Here is a 16,570-nt window from a genome sequence, read left to right as displayed (position 1 = left end):
CATCAATTTCCTGTGAACTAGTATCAATATGATATAAAGTGTGTAATCTTTACATCTCAAAGTGCATTATCTTACATTATACAACACTGACTTGACAACCATTGTCCACTGCTCACACTGCCAATTTATTTAAATCGTCTTGTAAAATATGTACCTCACCTTTATCAATTTAGCCCTCCCTAGTTTTGCATCATCAGCAAACAACTGAATGTCCTCCTTCAAATCTTCTGCTATATTATTAATATACAAATTAAAGAGTAGTGTCCTAGTACAGAGCTCTGGGGCACTCACTCTACTAGTCATCCTCATTTGCATTGATTTCACTTCACCATACACTTACATAAATTACAGAGAGACTTTAACTTGATCACTGATTGGATGACACATAATTCTGTTCTATTAAATGGCAATAAATATCAACGATATCATCTTTACAAATCTCTAGGTGATAATAGATCTGTCACATATCATTGATACATCATGACACATATAAATAAAAATTAATACAATACTTCCAGTTTAATTGCATGAAATTCACCTAGGTATCTAGGCATCTTTAGTATTCAAGAATTAAACAAGACTCAAGAACATATCTGGTGAATCATATTACTGACATGTTAGTCCTACACGAAAAAAAAAAAAAAATAGTCTAGCATGGTCAAAATTATTTTAAACTCTTAACAGTGTTTTTTTTTATAAAAAATGTAAAAAATAAAATAAAAAAAATAACAGGATATAAAAGTTAACAAGTAGTGTGAATAAGAACACTTTCCCATGAGGGGAGGAAGGATAACTTAGATCCATCAGATCTATTTAGATTGGGTGATGTAGCAAGGTTTCACAGCTTCCTTTATACATAAGAAAATGACTTTTAAGTAGAATTGTAGTCATTTTCCAAAGAATTCTATGTTTTGAGAAGATAGTAAGTTCAGCAAGTCTAGGTTGTTCCAATTAATGGAATTTATTCTATCTGGATGTTCCTCATGAAGGAACATCCAGATAAAATAGAACAGCCAGAGATTTGAAATTCTGGGTAAAAATAAGACAGTCAAAGGTGCAAGGAATATAGACAAATTGGAAATTCATAATTGTTACCAAAACAAATTACCATCTATCACCACAACAGTGTACCTTGGAGGAGAAACAGTTAAGGATATATCAAGAGTGCTGGATGAATGGAGAGCACTGTCAGAGATTCTGGTCAGGAGATAAATAATGTTTTAAATCATTACTAATAGCAAATGTTCCTGCTTTTCTTCCAACTTGGTGAGTGAAATTTGAAAAAAGGAAGCCAGTTAGAGTCATTGATATCAACATCATTGAGAAAGGTGACTTCACTGATAGGAAATTTGGAATCAATGAAATCAAGCCTCCTGGATAAGAAGACAAAAAAAAAAAAAAAAAAAATCAGAACAATCTCCAGAATTTGGAGAACAGCAGATGAATGAGACATAACAATGCAGGGAAATCTTAAGTTACAGAAGGTGAATAAGGGGATTAATATAATTACGGCTATTATAGCCTGTTTTTTAGGAGTGTCCCTTATTTTAATACATTGGCTAACACTCAAAAAAGGGGTGTATATATATATATATTTTAGGGCATTATGGGTGAGTATAGAAGACAATTATGGCAGAATAAAAGAGGTAGAAAAAAGGTGTGTGTGTGTGGGGGGGGGGGTGTTTTGACGCAGGAAATAAGATTTTTTCTGGGAATTTTCCCAGAAACTATACTCAATAAGGGGATTTTCAAGACTGCACATTCCCCCAGCATGGGACGCCAGATCACACAAAGCTCAAGTACCACCTCATGGACTATGACCATTATAGAATTTGGAGGTTCAGTCAAAAATAGACCAGTCCAGGATGTTTATCAGGGGGGGGGTAGGAAAGTTTTGTACTTAATTTAATCACAGTGACACTGCAATTATTCATAGCTATAGGATAACACATATGTCACAGTAAATAACTTTTTTATTATATAAATATTTTGTCTTACATCATAAGACATCATCAGTACAGCTATCGAACAACAACAGAAATTGAATTAAAAAAACAGTAGCGTGCATGATTAAATTGAAATCCCTCTATGTATACAGCGCTGCATGTTCATAGATTAAAACCATTGGGCTGAAATTAAAATTAATTAAATTAAATTAAAATACAGCTGAAGATAACAATTTCTTCGAATAGTGAGACAGTTGTTCCAATTAAGATTGGGTCTATGAAGTAAGGCTTCATCACTTTCTTTATATAAATGTCCATGTTTATATATGGATCGATGTAGTAGCTTAGCATTTTGCCACTGGATCCTGCGGTAAGTGTTTTCGATTGCATGTTGTGCAAGGCCAGATTTGTGAGATTTGATAAGGCAGATGTGGTCTTCATTTTCAGATATATTTGTTTATAGATATTCCTGTTTGTTCAAAGCAAAACAAGTTAAATGAACATGGTACTTTGTATACACCAGGTAGCATCACTGGTAAAAGTTTGTTTTTTGGAGAAGGTAGCAAGTTGTGAATTTGTTTGATGGGTTTGTAAGTAGCAGTGAGTTGATATTTTTGCATAATTTTTGACAAATGTTCAAAGATGCCTTTAATATATGGTATAGACGTCCTGTGGGCTTCTTCTTGTCTGGGTTGATTTGTAAGAGAGTGGTTTAATTATTTTTTGGCTTGTAATTGGATTATATCCATTTAGTAAGGCTGTTTCCTTGATCATTTCCAATTTTTCTTTTAGAGATTCTTCAGAAGAACAAATCTTGTGTGCTCTGGATACTAAAGATTTTATGATGTCACATTTTTGAGATGGATGACAAACTGATGCATTATGGATATAATGACCAGAAAAAGTTGGGTTTTGGATCCTTATTTTTTATGCTGGATGTGTACATCAAGAAATTAAAGACCTTTTAAACGAAATAGCTTGTTATCCTCCATTGTATTAAATAATTATTTGCTATATTTTAATTTAATTAATGTTAATTTCAGCCCAATGTTTTAATTATGAACATGCAACCATATACACAGAGGGATTCCAATTTAAGCATGCAAACTACTGTTTTTTTTCCAAATCCAATTCCTGTTCAATGCTGTTCATCTGTACTGATGATGTCTTATGATACATAAGATGAAATATTTATATAATAAAAAAAGTTATTTACTGCAGCATACATGTTATTTTATAGTTATATATTCTAAATATTCTATAGTTATATAGATACCCCCACAGGTTTCACTATATAAAAAAAAAAGTCATATAACTACAATTATTTAGATTTACTCTCATGCTAATATTACAAAGGTGAAAAGAAAAAGAACATGAAAACTGAGAAGAAAGAGAAACTTTGACATGTTGCACATACATAAAACATCCAGTTCCAATCTTTTTTCAAAGGTAAAAATTAAAGGATTTGAAATAAATGTATTGTAAAAGCTCTTACCTGCAAATGATTTTGGCCATAACATGGCCTTGACAGTGCTCCCTTACATACTATTATACAGCCTTCATCGAGACATGAATGGCTGCACAGGTGGCAGCAATGTTATGTGCTGGCCAATCAGGAAGCCTCCAACGCACGTTCCCATTGCATTTGGTCCTGTACTCTACCTGGCAGCCAAAACTGCAGAGCAACAGCTTTACTGCTGTACCCTCAAAGATGGGGAAAGCACTGAATCTCTACAGTATGTATGGCATACTGTAGAGATTCAGTGCCCCTTCCGCTCTCAATATGGTAAGATTGAGAGGGGAAGCAGAAACCAGAATTACTACTCTGGGAACCAAACATGGCAATAGTTATTTCAGCCCCCCCCAGCCATAAGCAAGGTGGTAGTCTTTCACCAGTCAATAAAGGACATCTGCCAACTAGTTAGTTTAGTTAGCATTTCCTCCAACTAGGAAGATATCCTTTTACTGTGGGAATGCTCACTGATATCAGAGCCCCTATGGTATTAACCGGCCACTCCTCATGAAGATGGAATTGACCTGAGCGGGACAAGCTATATATTGCACACAGGGCTGGCCATCTCGGGGGGGGGGGGGGGGGGGGGGTTGCAGTGGGTGCAACGTAATATTATATTTCAAATGTGTTTTATTTTGTTTTCCTGTGCCAAAATCATTTGCAGGTAAGAGCTTTTACAATACATTTATTTCAAATCCTTTAATTTTTACCTTTGAAAAATATTTTAGAGCCCCAAAAGGTTTCTTGCACCCAGGCCCCTTTATAGAGAAGGCCGGCCTGATTGCACATCACCAGCCCATAGTGGCCTAGTTTTAATTTTATAGGCATAAATATTCTGTACAATAATAAAACTGCCATTTTTAATTATTACTACATTGCTATACTGCTAGCAATGAGTTTGAAGTTATTTGTTGCAAGGAGGAGCCTAACAAAATCAAATGCATGTTGACGTGTTGCTACAAGCCTAGTGGATCAGCTACTAGTGATGATAAAATGCATCAGCAAATAAATCTAATGGTTACTAAATGATTGTTCATTATGAGTGACTTTTAATTATCTAAGCATTGATTGAGTAGCAATGAAATTTCATGAAAAGATTGAAGTCAAATTTATTGAGCTGTTGCATGACAATTTCTTTAAGCAGTATATTATAGAAGGACCTCAAGATCAGGGAATATTAGACCTGATTATTATAGTGCCACAGGGGTTGGGGTTTCAGTAAAAGACATGACTGTTATGCCTCCAGTTAGTGACAGCAATCATGACCTCCTGAAGTGAGAAGTAGCTAAGTGTATAGATATTCTATTTAAAAAATGTTACATGGTGAACTTTAAAGCATGAAATGATGCCTAATTAAGGACAATACTAAATTCAATCCAATAGTATCACTTACCAGATAGCAAGGCTACTGGCAGTTAATGGGAAGTGTTTAAAAAATACATCAACAATGATGTGTCAGAATGCATCCTTCGAGTTCAAAGAATAAACCCAATGGGAGTGAAATGAATGTGCAATCTTATTAAGCAAGAAATTCTTAAGAAAAAAATAATGTGGAAGGTATGCCATGCGTGATAGTGTCAGTTACGAAAATTATAAAGTGCAGATCAGAAGAGTTACAATTATTGTATTAAAAGCTAAGTGTGAGTATGAAAAGCTACTGGTTCTGCAAGCTAAAGATAATCCTAAAGAATTCTATTATTATGTAAGTAAAAGAAAGAATGAATGTGAAAGAATAACTCTGATCAACAGATAGTATGCAGGTGGCAGATGCAGAAGAGATCATTCAACTAATGAGTGTCCATTTTGCAAAAAAACTATCAGCCTAGTGTACACAACATTCAGCTTAAGGTAACCTTTACAATGACAGAAGCAACTCAGGTGTATGAGGAGGAACTACAGCTGTTGCACAAACTGAATATGAATTCAGCAATAGGGACTGATGGGATATTAGCAGAGATGTTAAAAGAGTGTTCAACTGAGCTAGTTATTCCTTTGATATGGCTGTATAATTTGAGTCTTGACACAAGAAAAGAAAGAATGTATGATAATCCCATTCTGGAAGGCTGGTGTAAAGATTGATGTGTCTAGCTATTGAAATATCATTATTTCTGGAGCAGTGGTGAAGAGATTGGAAAAGTTGACAAGAAATCACATACAGAATGAGTTGGACAGATAATCTATACTTTGCAATGAATGAATGCATGGGATTAGTAGTCATGTTTGAGTAACTTGCTCACATTTTATAATAATGTCTTGGTTGAGTTAGACAAGAGAAATATATACACAAGATACTTTTGGATTTTGCTAAATCTTTCCACAGGAGTCAGCATTGAAGGATATTACATAAAGTGGAGGCTATGGGATTGGATTATGAATTACTAGTTTGGATAAGAGAATAGCTGAGTGACAGATATCAAAAAGTGGTGCATAGGGGATGCAAGTCTACAAGATTTACGGTGACCTCCCCCAGGGATCAGTCCTTGGTCCACTGTTATTCAATATCTTTATATTTATGATATTGGGAAACATTTATCAGATGACATACAACTATTTGCCGATGGTAAAAATAGGCAGGCATAGAGGAATGCAAAGTGGCATGGTACTTGCAGAATGATTTGAACAATCTGGAATTATAGGCATGTGAAAATGGCTAACAGTTCAATGTTAGTAAAGTTATGCACTTTCTTGTAATAAGAAATCTAATGGCCAGTTATATTGGCAGGATGATGCTAAAAGAAACTGAAAATGCTAAGGATATTGTTTTAGCAGATATGAAGAAGAAATTCAGGAGTCATACAGCAAATATTGCAAATATAACTCAAAGGATAACTGCAATGCTGAGAGGAACATGACGTGTAAGAAAAGTTATTGTGCCTCTTAAAAGGCCTGATATGATCTTGTCTGTGGATGAGATTTGTGCACAGATCTGGTCCCCTAGTTTCTGAGATCATGCAAATACAGTGGAGAGGATTAAAAATAATATCAGAACTATGGAATGTAGAATATGAAAAGAGATTGAGAATTTGTGGACTGCGCACTGCAGAAAGAGTGGTGATATGATACAGACCTACCAACTTCTGAAAGTATCATACAGGGATACCAGCAGATGGAAATTTTCATTTTATGGAGGATGGGAGAGGAGTGAGGGTATCCACAGAAGTTGAAAAAGGGGTGAGAGCTACATGTTTCTTTCATAGAGTGGTGCATGACTGAAACCTGCCTTTGGAGGCCATGAGTGGAGATAGCATGAATGAATTCAAGAGTTGATATGGTGTGATACGTGGCCTTGCTCAATGAGTACCTAACTCCCTGGAAGTCACTTGTTGTAATAATAATAATAATTATTATTATTTGTAAACATCCATACAGCTTTTAGGCTTATTGTGCAAGGTCCACACCAACTGTTATTTACCCGAAGAATATCATATCTCTCTTAAATACATTCACTGAAAATGCACTTGTCAATACTTCTGATAATCCATTCCACTCATTCATTAGCTTCTAAGCAAAAGATCTAGTACTCACATTCACATCTGCCAAACTCATAGACTGGAAAGTTATAAGATGATTCCCCTTGTTCTCTCCTCTTCACTACTGAAAAGCACCTTCTGTATCTATCTTAGAAAACTATTTTAGTAATTCATATGTTTCTATCACATCTCTCCTGTTTTTTTACCTAAAGAACACATTCTGTGACAATGAAACTTTCAAGAAACCTGGGAATCATGCAAATTGTGACCTTGCAAGCAAATAATAGGATAATTAACACCAATGGCCACAGATGCATTAAATAAAACTTCTCCTGTTTATCAGTCAATAAAAGCAGTGCAGCAAATCATCTAGATAGGAAATGAATTAGAAGCAAGGTGATGATGAATCTGGCAGACTGTTATACAAGAAGAATAACAATAATAGCAGCAATAAGAAATTAATTCAGTTGGCCAAATTAATCTCTAAGCAAATGCCATATAATATACAATGACTAGTTTTGGAAGTTTGCTTACACTTGGATAAAAGATTAAACTAAATTTATTAAATGACTAGTTTTGCTAAAAGAGGAAAGCATATTTCCAAAACATGCAGTTAAATGTTCTATTGCTATTGCTGTAATAAATTATAGTAATGTAGCTGGATTTTTAGTGCCCTTGGCAGATTCATATCACTGCACGCCTTTTTCTAGTGACAATTTCAATAATTTGTAACTGTCTCAACAATTTTTTTCAGTTTTTATTGGATATATGTAAGACAGATAACACAGAAGTTTACCTATAATATCAAAAGATTAATGCTGAAATATGCTGAAATAGAAAGACTAAAATTGACAAGTTTTCTCCTTCTAATGAAAGTATGGTGAAAGGTAATAAAAATAGAGGCAAAGGTTGTACTGGTGGTGCAATGCAGTTTTTTGGAAAACAAGTGCAGACAAATAACAGGGCAAGTAAGCAAATGAATTGTTTTTCTTTTTCCATGTATTCAAGAATATATTCATTTCATGTGATTTTTGAACCTATTTTTTTAAATAAGTAAAAGAAAAAAATGGAATTAACATTTTGAGAGCAAAATGAATATATTCAGATAGTAGCATGGGAAAACAGATTGAAAAGTCAAAAAAATAAACACACACAAAATATGTAAAGCTTCACTGCTTGTCTTTTTATAGTTGACATAATAAGAGGTATAAACACATTTTCAGCAGACATAAATAAGACACATCACTGGTTGTTTTTTTTTTTTTTCAAAGACTTTTTAGAATAGCATGATTAAAGACAAAGCAGCTTCTTTCAAACTGGAACAATGGCAAATTTTATTTTCAAGCCATATTAAAAACAGAACAGTATACAAGAACATCAAACATCAAAACCATAACTGAAATAAAAAAATACTGCACATTGGCCTTCTAATTTAGAGAATTATAGTTTAATTGGAAGAACACTTCTAATGTAAGGATGGAAATTAAAATAAGCTGGTGACAAAACAACATGGAACTAGACTGATCTGAAATTTATAATTCAGTTATATGAGGTACTCAGTTAATTTAAGTTTGAATAACACAGAATTTATATATATATATATATATATATATATATATATATATGAGGGCTGTTCGATAAGTCCATGCAAAAAGGAAGAAAACAATTTTTTGGGAGAAAACATATTTTATTTTTCAACACAGTCCCCTTTGAAGTCTATGCACTTAGTACAACAATGCTTGAGTTTTTTGATCTCATTCATATAGTAATATTTGTCCAACTCTTCAAAATCGGCAGTTGTTTCGGCAATCACCTCATCGTTTGATGAAAATCTCTTTCCTGTCAGCCATTTTTTCATGTTTGGAAACAGATAGTAGTCCGAGGGAGCCAAATATGGAGAGTAGGTGGGGGGGGGGGATGCGAAAGGACTTGTAGCATAAATCGTACAATTCTGCAATCCTTGCAACAGTTCACACTTTGATGCAGTGTGAGCAAACGTGGCACCCATCTTGCGGATAGTTTCTTATATGTAAATGTTAGGTGTAAAATGTTATGTATGCAGTCATTTGAGATGCCCGCAGCCTTAGTAATTTCATACACCTTCACTCTTCTATCATCCATCACCATATCATGGAATTTTTCAATAATTTCTGGAGTAGTGACCTCAACAGGGCATCCAGAATGTTCAGCATCAATATGGCCACTTCAAAAGTTACTAAACCACTTATAAACTGTTGTAATCAAAGGTGCAGACTCACCATAGTGTTTATCAAGCTTAGCTTTGTTTTCCTGAGCAGTTTTACCTTTCAAAAAGTAACGTTTAATCTTTAAAATTCTTACTCATCCATTTTTCACAAATCACAGTACTTGATCGATTAATGTAATCCTCCAACAGTTGCCAGCAACTAAAAATAACCTCAATACATACTAGTGGCGCCATCTCTTTGACTTTGCATGGACTTATTGAACAGCCCTCGTATATAAATTTTACCATATACTGGTCATGTATCCAATTTTAAAGGGGAAAGTATACAAATTATAATAATAATCATACTGACTACATTGTTATGGTATTCTTAAGTAACAAGAAAAACTTGCATAAAGCCAATAATATAATTTGAATTATTTTTATTTTTTATTTCAAGAATCAAATAATCCATACCTGAGAATTGTTCATTATCAAGTAGAAAGGTGTAAAGATGACAATTTTGGTGAGGCCACACTGACTCAACTTTATCTGAACACCAATCTAGAATGTGAAAAATATTTTTCACACAAAATAAATTAATTACACAATAATTAAAATATATAAGACTACAAGTAAATAAGGATTTTTTTTCCCAATACCACATTCTTAAAACTCCTATACTTCTGTTCAAATATCCATGTAAAACAGTACATTGTTTAAGATGTGTAATTTATTTTTATTATTTACACATTTTGCTTTCTACAAAAACCTTGAGCTTTCTATCTATGATTAGTAGCGTAGTTATATAACAGCAGATAGACGGCATGACCTACCACATGTGGACAAGGTTAGAGAGCATAATGGAATTGTGTTGATGTGTTTCTTGAAGATCTAAAGGTTATAATAATTGGGAAAACAGCATGGGATAGGCTATTTCAAAGAGCAGAGGTGAAGGGAATAAAGACAGAAGATGAGAAGTCTGTCTGTTGAGTTTGGAGTTGAACTATATATCAGTGTTGATAGTAGGCTTCTGATGACATTTTCCATTATTTTTGAGAGTATTGAATAAATTAAAGATGCAAAGAAATTATAATCTTGGTTAAATCCTTTATCCAAGTGTAAGCAAACAAAGTTTGTACCTGAAGTATCTTCGGGACAAAGAAACTCATATATATAGAAGCTAATGACTTCACATCACTTGCCTTAGTATCTCATAATACAAAGCACATATCCTTACGGACATGTATAATGCCATGCATTATGGGTAGGTAACTACCCAGACCAGTTTTTGACCTTTAGCGAGGTCTCATCAGTAGGAGATAATGATGAAAATAAAGTACTATATGAGTAGACATATGATATACACCTCTTCTACCAGAATATCAGACAGCTCCCTTCAAATTGCCAACACACTTGTCCTCTGCCTAACAAGCTCCCACTTCCAAATATTCTGTCAATGTCAGTTCTCCTCTTGGTAACTAGGATCAACTTCATACGTCTCTTTTGTACAGGACAACCTTCACCCACCAGTTCTCAGTCTCATGTCCTTTGGTACTACAAAGGTAACAAATGGGATGACCTCTATGACTTCTATTCCTCTTTCCCATGGTCCAATTACTGTTTCAGTGCTTCTGATGCAAACATTTGCTCAGACCAAATAGAAGAAATCACCCTAACAGGAACGAAGGCTTTCATCCCTTATTCCAGAAGACCCAGACCCAAAAGTGATACCAAGGTAGAAGCAATGCATCAGTCATATTTCCATATAAGAGTAGCCAAAAGGTGTCAAACCTCATTATTAAAGTGCTCTGGATTACAGATAGTTGTTTGGAATTTTTCCACTTTTTTATACTATAAATTAAAGATGCCAAGAAATTATATTCTTGGTTTAATCCTTTCAGATATTTCGGGTGCAAACTTTGCTTGCTTACAACAACTATCTCTAATCCAGAGTATTTTAATAATGAGGTGTGACACACCTTTTGGCTTCTCTTATATGAAAATATGATTTCTGCATTACTTCAACCTTAGTGTCACCTGCTGGTCTGGCTCCCACTGATAAGACCTCAATAAAGATTGAAACATGTCAGGGTAGTGACCATTCCCATAATGCACAGCATTATACATGTCCATAAGGATATGTCCTTTGCATTATGGGATACTAAGACAAGTGATGTGAAGTCATTAGCTTCTATAGTCTGCACAGTTAGCCTAGTGGCTGTGCGTTTTGCAACCATATGACTGGGGGAAAAGTGTCCCAGATTCGATTCCTGTCGAAGACGAGAGAAATTTGAAGATTTTCCTCAGCCATAGCCAAGTTAGCCAGTCTTGGGTGCGAGCACTAGGGTTTTTCTGCCAGTTTATCTGGTGTTTTTCATCCCGTAAGCGGGCAAACCAGCCCCATGAACACACACACACACACTGATCTACAGCCATAAATATAACTCCCCCTCCCCATGAGGGGCTCAACTCGCCCCAATAAGGACGGGGGAGAAAAAGGAAGGAAACTCCATATGAATAAATAAATAAATTAGCTTCTATATATGAGTTGCCCTGTCCTGAAAATACTTCAGGCACAAACTTTGTTTGCTTACACTTGGATAAATGATTAAACCAAGAATATAATTTCTTGGCATTGTAAAATCTTGTATAGAGAGAATTTTGTAAAAAATTCTTATATACCAATTTTACTTGAGAAAGAAAATCAATGCAAAATTGTTAAATTAACAATTTTTCATAAGTGTCTTATGTAATCTGGTAAAATATTAGAATGATTTGCTACAATATTTAACCACCACTATGTAATCCAGTAATGAATTGCTAAATTATCTGACTCAATTAGAAATCAGCCTGAAAGAAACAAGAAACGGAAAATCACCTGGAGAAGATAAGCTATGTTCAGAACTATATAAATATGCAGAACAAGATTCAAAGAAAGACTCTGTTTATTTTTAAATAAAATTTATTCAACTGGTATCCTCCCAGTAGAATAGAAAAAGGCAATTGTGATTCCTATTTTTAAAAAATGGTAATAGAGATGACCCTAAAAACTATAGAGGTATCAGTATACTAAATTCCTGTTACAAAATATATAGCAAAATATTAAATAGCAAACTAATGAAATATTCCGAAAACTTTATTTCAGAAGTACAGAATGGATTTAGAAAAGGACGATCATTTATAGACCCAGCCTTTTACCTAAAATTAATGAAAGAGAAAAGAAGAGAATACAATTTAGAAACACATATTGCATTTATTGACTTTGAAAAAGCATTTGACAAAGTTAAAAGAAACATATTATTTAACATATTAAAAGAAAGACAAATACCAAATAATATCCTAAAAGCTATCACAAGTATATATGAAAATAATCAAATACAAATAAGATTAAATCACAATCTATCATATACAAGAGAGATAAACCAAGCGGGGGGGGGTCTGACAGGGATGTCCCCTCTCAGCAACTCTTTTTAATATTTACTCAAATGAAATAATAATAAAATGGAATAAAAATTTACATTAAGGAATTAAACTTTCCTACAGTGAACTTAACCACTCTCCTTTTTGCAGACAACCAAATAATAATTACAAATTCTGAAGATAACTTACAGAAAGCTATTTTAGATCTAAATGAGATATCCAAAGATTATGGTATGATAATATCAACGGAAAAATCAAAAACTATGGCTTTTAAAGGACAAGATCCAGCAAGAACTAAAATAGTAACAGATAACAAGATCTTAGAACAGGCGAATTCATTTAACTACCTAGTATGCATGATCACATATGAAAATGAAAAAGATATAAACGTAAAAATTGCAAAATATTTAAAAATAACAGGTATAATTAACTCTGTATTTAAACCAAACCTAGTTCAAAAACAAACCAGATTAAAAGTATACAATACGTTAGCCCTACCAATCTTAATGTATGAGAGCGAAATCTGGACAATAAAACAAAATGACAAGCAAAGATTAACAACAGCAGAAATGAAGTTTATAAGAAAAACTGCAAAGTATACCCTATTTGATCACAAAAGAAATGAAGAAATTATGAAAGAATTAAATCAAGAACCAGTAATAGAAAAAATTAAAAAATATAAACATAAATGGATGGAACACGTTCAAAGAATGAAAACAGAAAGATTACCAAAAAAAGCCTTGAAGTACAAGCCATTAGGAAAAAGAAAACCAGGACGTCCTCTTAAATGATTCAATGATGACTTCTAAGGCCAGAACAGGCCATGCTAGGCCTAAATCCTTGATACGCATGGCAATGATGATGATGATGATGATTGGACCCAATATTGTACAAAGAGATAGCCCAGATAGAATTAGAATGTAGACCTGAGGCTATCGCGAGGTGCGAAGGTCAGTGAGTTAAGGGGGTTTTCCCACCATGACGCAGCGATTTTCACAGGGGGGGGTAGAACATCCTGGGGAAGTCGATTTGAAGAAGTTCCAAAGTCATCAAGGAAGAATAAAAAGGAGACAGGCGCTCTGCTCCTGGCTTTGGGCTCTGGCTCTCTGTTCCTGACTTATTCCGGTATCACTTTGAAGAAGGTTCCTGTATCCAGCCATTCCATGAAAGGGGGAAGGATATCCCGCTAGCAGTATTTCGACGATGATAGGAGATTTTAACCGTGGTGTCAGCCTGTTCCAGAAAGTCCCGTTGTGAAGTTCCTTATGTGATCTCCAGGAATGCTATATCATTGTTGCATGGAATAATGTCTGTTTGCAGTTCTAACAGGAAAGAAGAAGGTTATATTCGTAGTCTCTAGGATCATGAATGCTGAACTGGCTGAGAAATGTATCAAGTAAGATTTATGTAGAAGAGCAGGGATTGTTATTTATATAGTTGCTAGTATGTTGTAAGGTTATGAAGTCGGAAAACCACACTTCCATATTGTTGTGAAATAGTTGTCTAAGGAATTCTAAGTATTGTTAATGTTATAAGAGTATGTGTGAAGGCACTCAGGAAGTGAGTGAGTAAGTGTGAGAATGACCAAGTGAAGAATCTGGTAAAAATATTGAATAGGGTAATCAATTCAGAAAGTAAAGGTGGGTGGAGGAATAAAGGGGTCCTGCAGTTTATATATACTAATCTGGAAGATAATTACTAATGCCAGAACTATCAGAAACAAGAGGGACAAGATTTTGGCATTATTAGTGCAATCTCGCCAAAAGTTATAGACATTAGTGAAACTTGGATAACAGCAGATGATGTAGTTACAGGAATTGAATGCGAAAGGTTTAGTATTTTCAAGGAAGATAGAGAAGATAGGTTGGTGAGAGGAGTACTGCTGATGATAGCAGTTGAGTTGCAACCAAAAAGAAAAGGAGACAGGCAGGAGTGTGGCTGTTCATTTGAAGCAATCTGGTGTGAGATTAAGGCCAGTAAGACAAAATATACAGTGGGTTATTGCTATAGACCAGGGAGTTCCACAAGCATGATTTGGAAGACATGCATTGAAAATTAGTACAATGAGTACAGGTCGAATGATTATTATGGGGGATTTCAACTACTGAGATACAGACTGGAAGGAAGAAAGCTCACATGGCAGGAAAATAGAATTTATACACTTGCTGACAGATAATTACTTAAGGCAGCATGTGATGGAGGGGGACTAGGGGTGGGAGCGTATTGGACCTGATCATCGGCTCTATCCATAACCAAGGTGACAACATTGCTTCCAATTACCAAAAGTGATCATGCAGTCTTGACTTGGGAGATTGTAAAACATGAGGAATATTCTATCAAGAAGGGATATTTGTGGAACTACACGTCAGGTGATTATGACAAGCTTAGGAAGAAGCTTAAATCTGTACCATAGCATAAAACACTGCAGGGTAAGGAAGTTAATAGTGCATGGGATATAGTTACGGTTCATCTAGAGCAGTGCTTCCCAAACTTCTGGATGTCAGGGCCCCCTTTGCAAAAATTAAAATATTTCACGCCCCCCCCCCCTTGAAAAAAAATCGTAATAGAGAGATATATTATTATAATATTTATTGTATTTATATTCAATACAAAACACACACAGCGAATATTGCAAAAATCAAATGCATATATTACATTTTTTGCCTCTTACCGTTTGGTTCTGAAGACGATGCGGGCTGTTCTGGTAAAATATGAAATACTGTATTTTTTTTTTTAGTCTGTTTCTGCTTCTTCTGATTGTTTGCGGGAATTTTTTTTTTTTATTTTTTTTATCAGCCACTTATCCATCTCAGGATTAAATTTTTTAACGTAGAATAGATCAAATAATATCACCACTTACCGATACTGGCACACCACAGACCGATAACATGAAATTAGTGAATATTACCCTGAATAAGGGAATCCCCGAACCAGGAACATTTTTCTCTTTTGTGACTTTTCTCCCTTTATGGTAATTAAGCCTAACGCAAAACAGACAGCAAAGGCGGGTTATTAAAACGTGCATATGATTGGTGCGGTATTAACAAAAGATCGCGCAACCGAAAGATAAAAGCATAGCTGACAATTGAGTTGAAATGCTAACTCTCTTCAACCGAATTCCATATGTGAAACTGCCATAACATTTACTATATATATATTACTTAGTTTTAACACTTTTACGAATTTTAACACATTCGGTTGAATTTTATTGCTGCCTTGGGAAATCGAACTCACACACATTTAATTAATAACAATAGTTTTTAGTTAGATACTGTGTTTGCCCATGCTACATATGGTTTTGTTTCAGTCTATACGGCATAGTTTCTGTATGAGGGGACATGTGATTCATTAATTAGTGTGTTTTATCCCAGTTGTCTCTAATTGTACTATTTGTTGAGAAATATATTACACAGACTCCTCATACCTTATTCACTGGCATAATAAAAGTACTTGTTTTTATAGTGGCTGCTAGGAAGGGCAGCCACTATAAAATTGTTTACTACTGCAAGCGAGTTACTATCTCCCCACATGAACTTGTTTAAGCTTTTTTTCATGTGTGAAGTATATGCGAAACTTTTATTGGTAACAGAAAACTAGCTTGGATGACAGTGATAATATAAAACGAGTTTTGATATGTATATAAAGTCAATATCAACAGTCCCTGATTAGGAACTCGTGATGAAAGGGACAGGAAGATTTGGAGCTTCCCTGGAGAGCATTCAAAGTAAATACAATTAACCACTGCTTTGAAATGAAACACACAAATAAGCAATATTTACTAATATTCATTAAGCGCCGAAATACGCAGGACGCAAAGTTTGTGAAACAACACCAATGTGTGATTTTTTTCCATTAAAATATAAAAAATAACAAAAAAGAAATAATAAATAATAAAAGTTAAATATGTTTCTTTTAAAATAAAAAAATCTGCTTAGTCTTAAAACATTTAAAATTTGTTTTCATTATTTCATGCCCCCCCCTCAACAAAACCTATGGCCCCAAGGGAGCCGCGGCCCACAGTTTGGGAAGCGCT

At 34.5% G+C, this 16,570-nt stretch overlaps 1 protein-coding gene across 2 annotated transcripts in view; it reads right to left on the bottom strand.

Moving 5' to 3' along the window:
• Positions 1 to 16,570, bottom strand: part of LOC150100293 (intermembrane lipid transfer protein Vps13-like) — a 654,685-nt gene that overhangs the window by 357,424 nt on the left and 280,691 nt on the right. For both annotated transcript variants that reach the window (XM_090402852.1, XM_090402853.1), the window contains one exon: positions 9,592 to 9,678. In XM_090402852.1, the coding sequence (XP_090258978.1) occupies positions 9,592 to 9,678 (87 nt within the window). The remainder of the gene's footprint in view (positions 1 to 9,591; positions 9,679 to 16,570) is intronic.

Source organism: Typopeltis vanoorti, chromosome 13 (assembly GCF_054136105.1).
Source record: "Typopeltis vanoorti isolate ZY-2024b chromosome 13, IOZ_Tvanoo_1.0, whole genome shotgun sequence".
Lineage (NCBI taxonomy): Eukaryota > Metazoa > Arthropoda > Arachnida > Uropygi > Thelyphonidae > Typopeltis > Typopeltis vanoorti.
The sequence above is the reverse complement of the archived record's forward strand: the minus strand, read 5'-3'. Positions and strand labels throughout refer to the sequence as shown.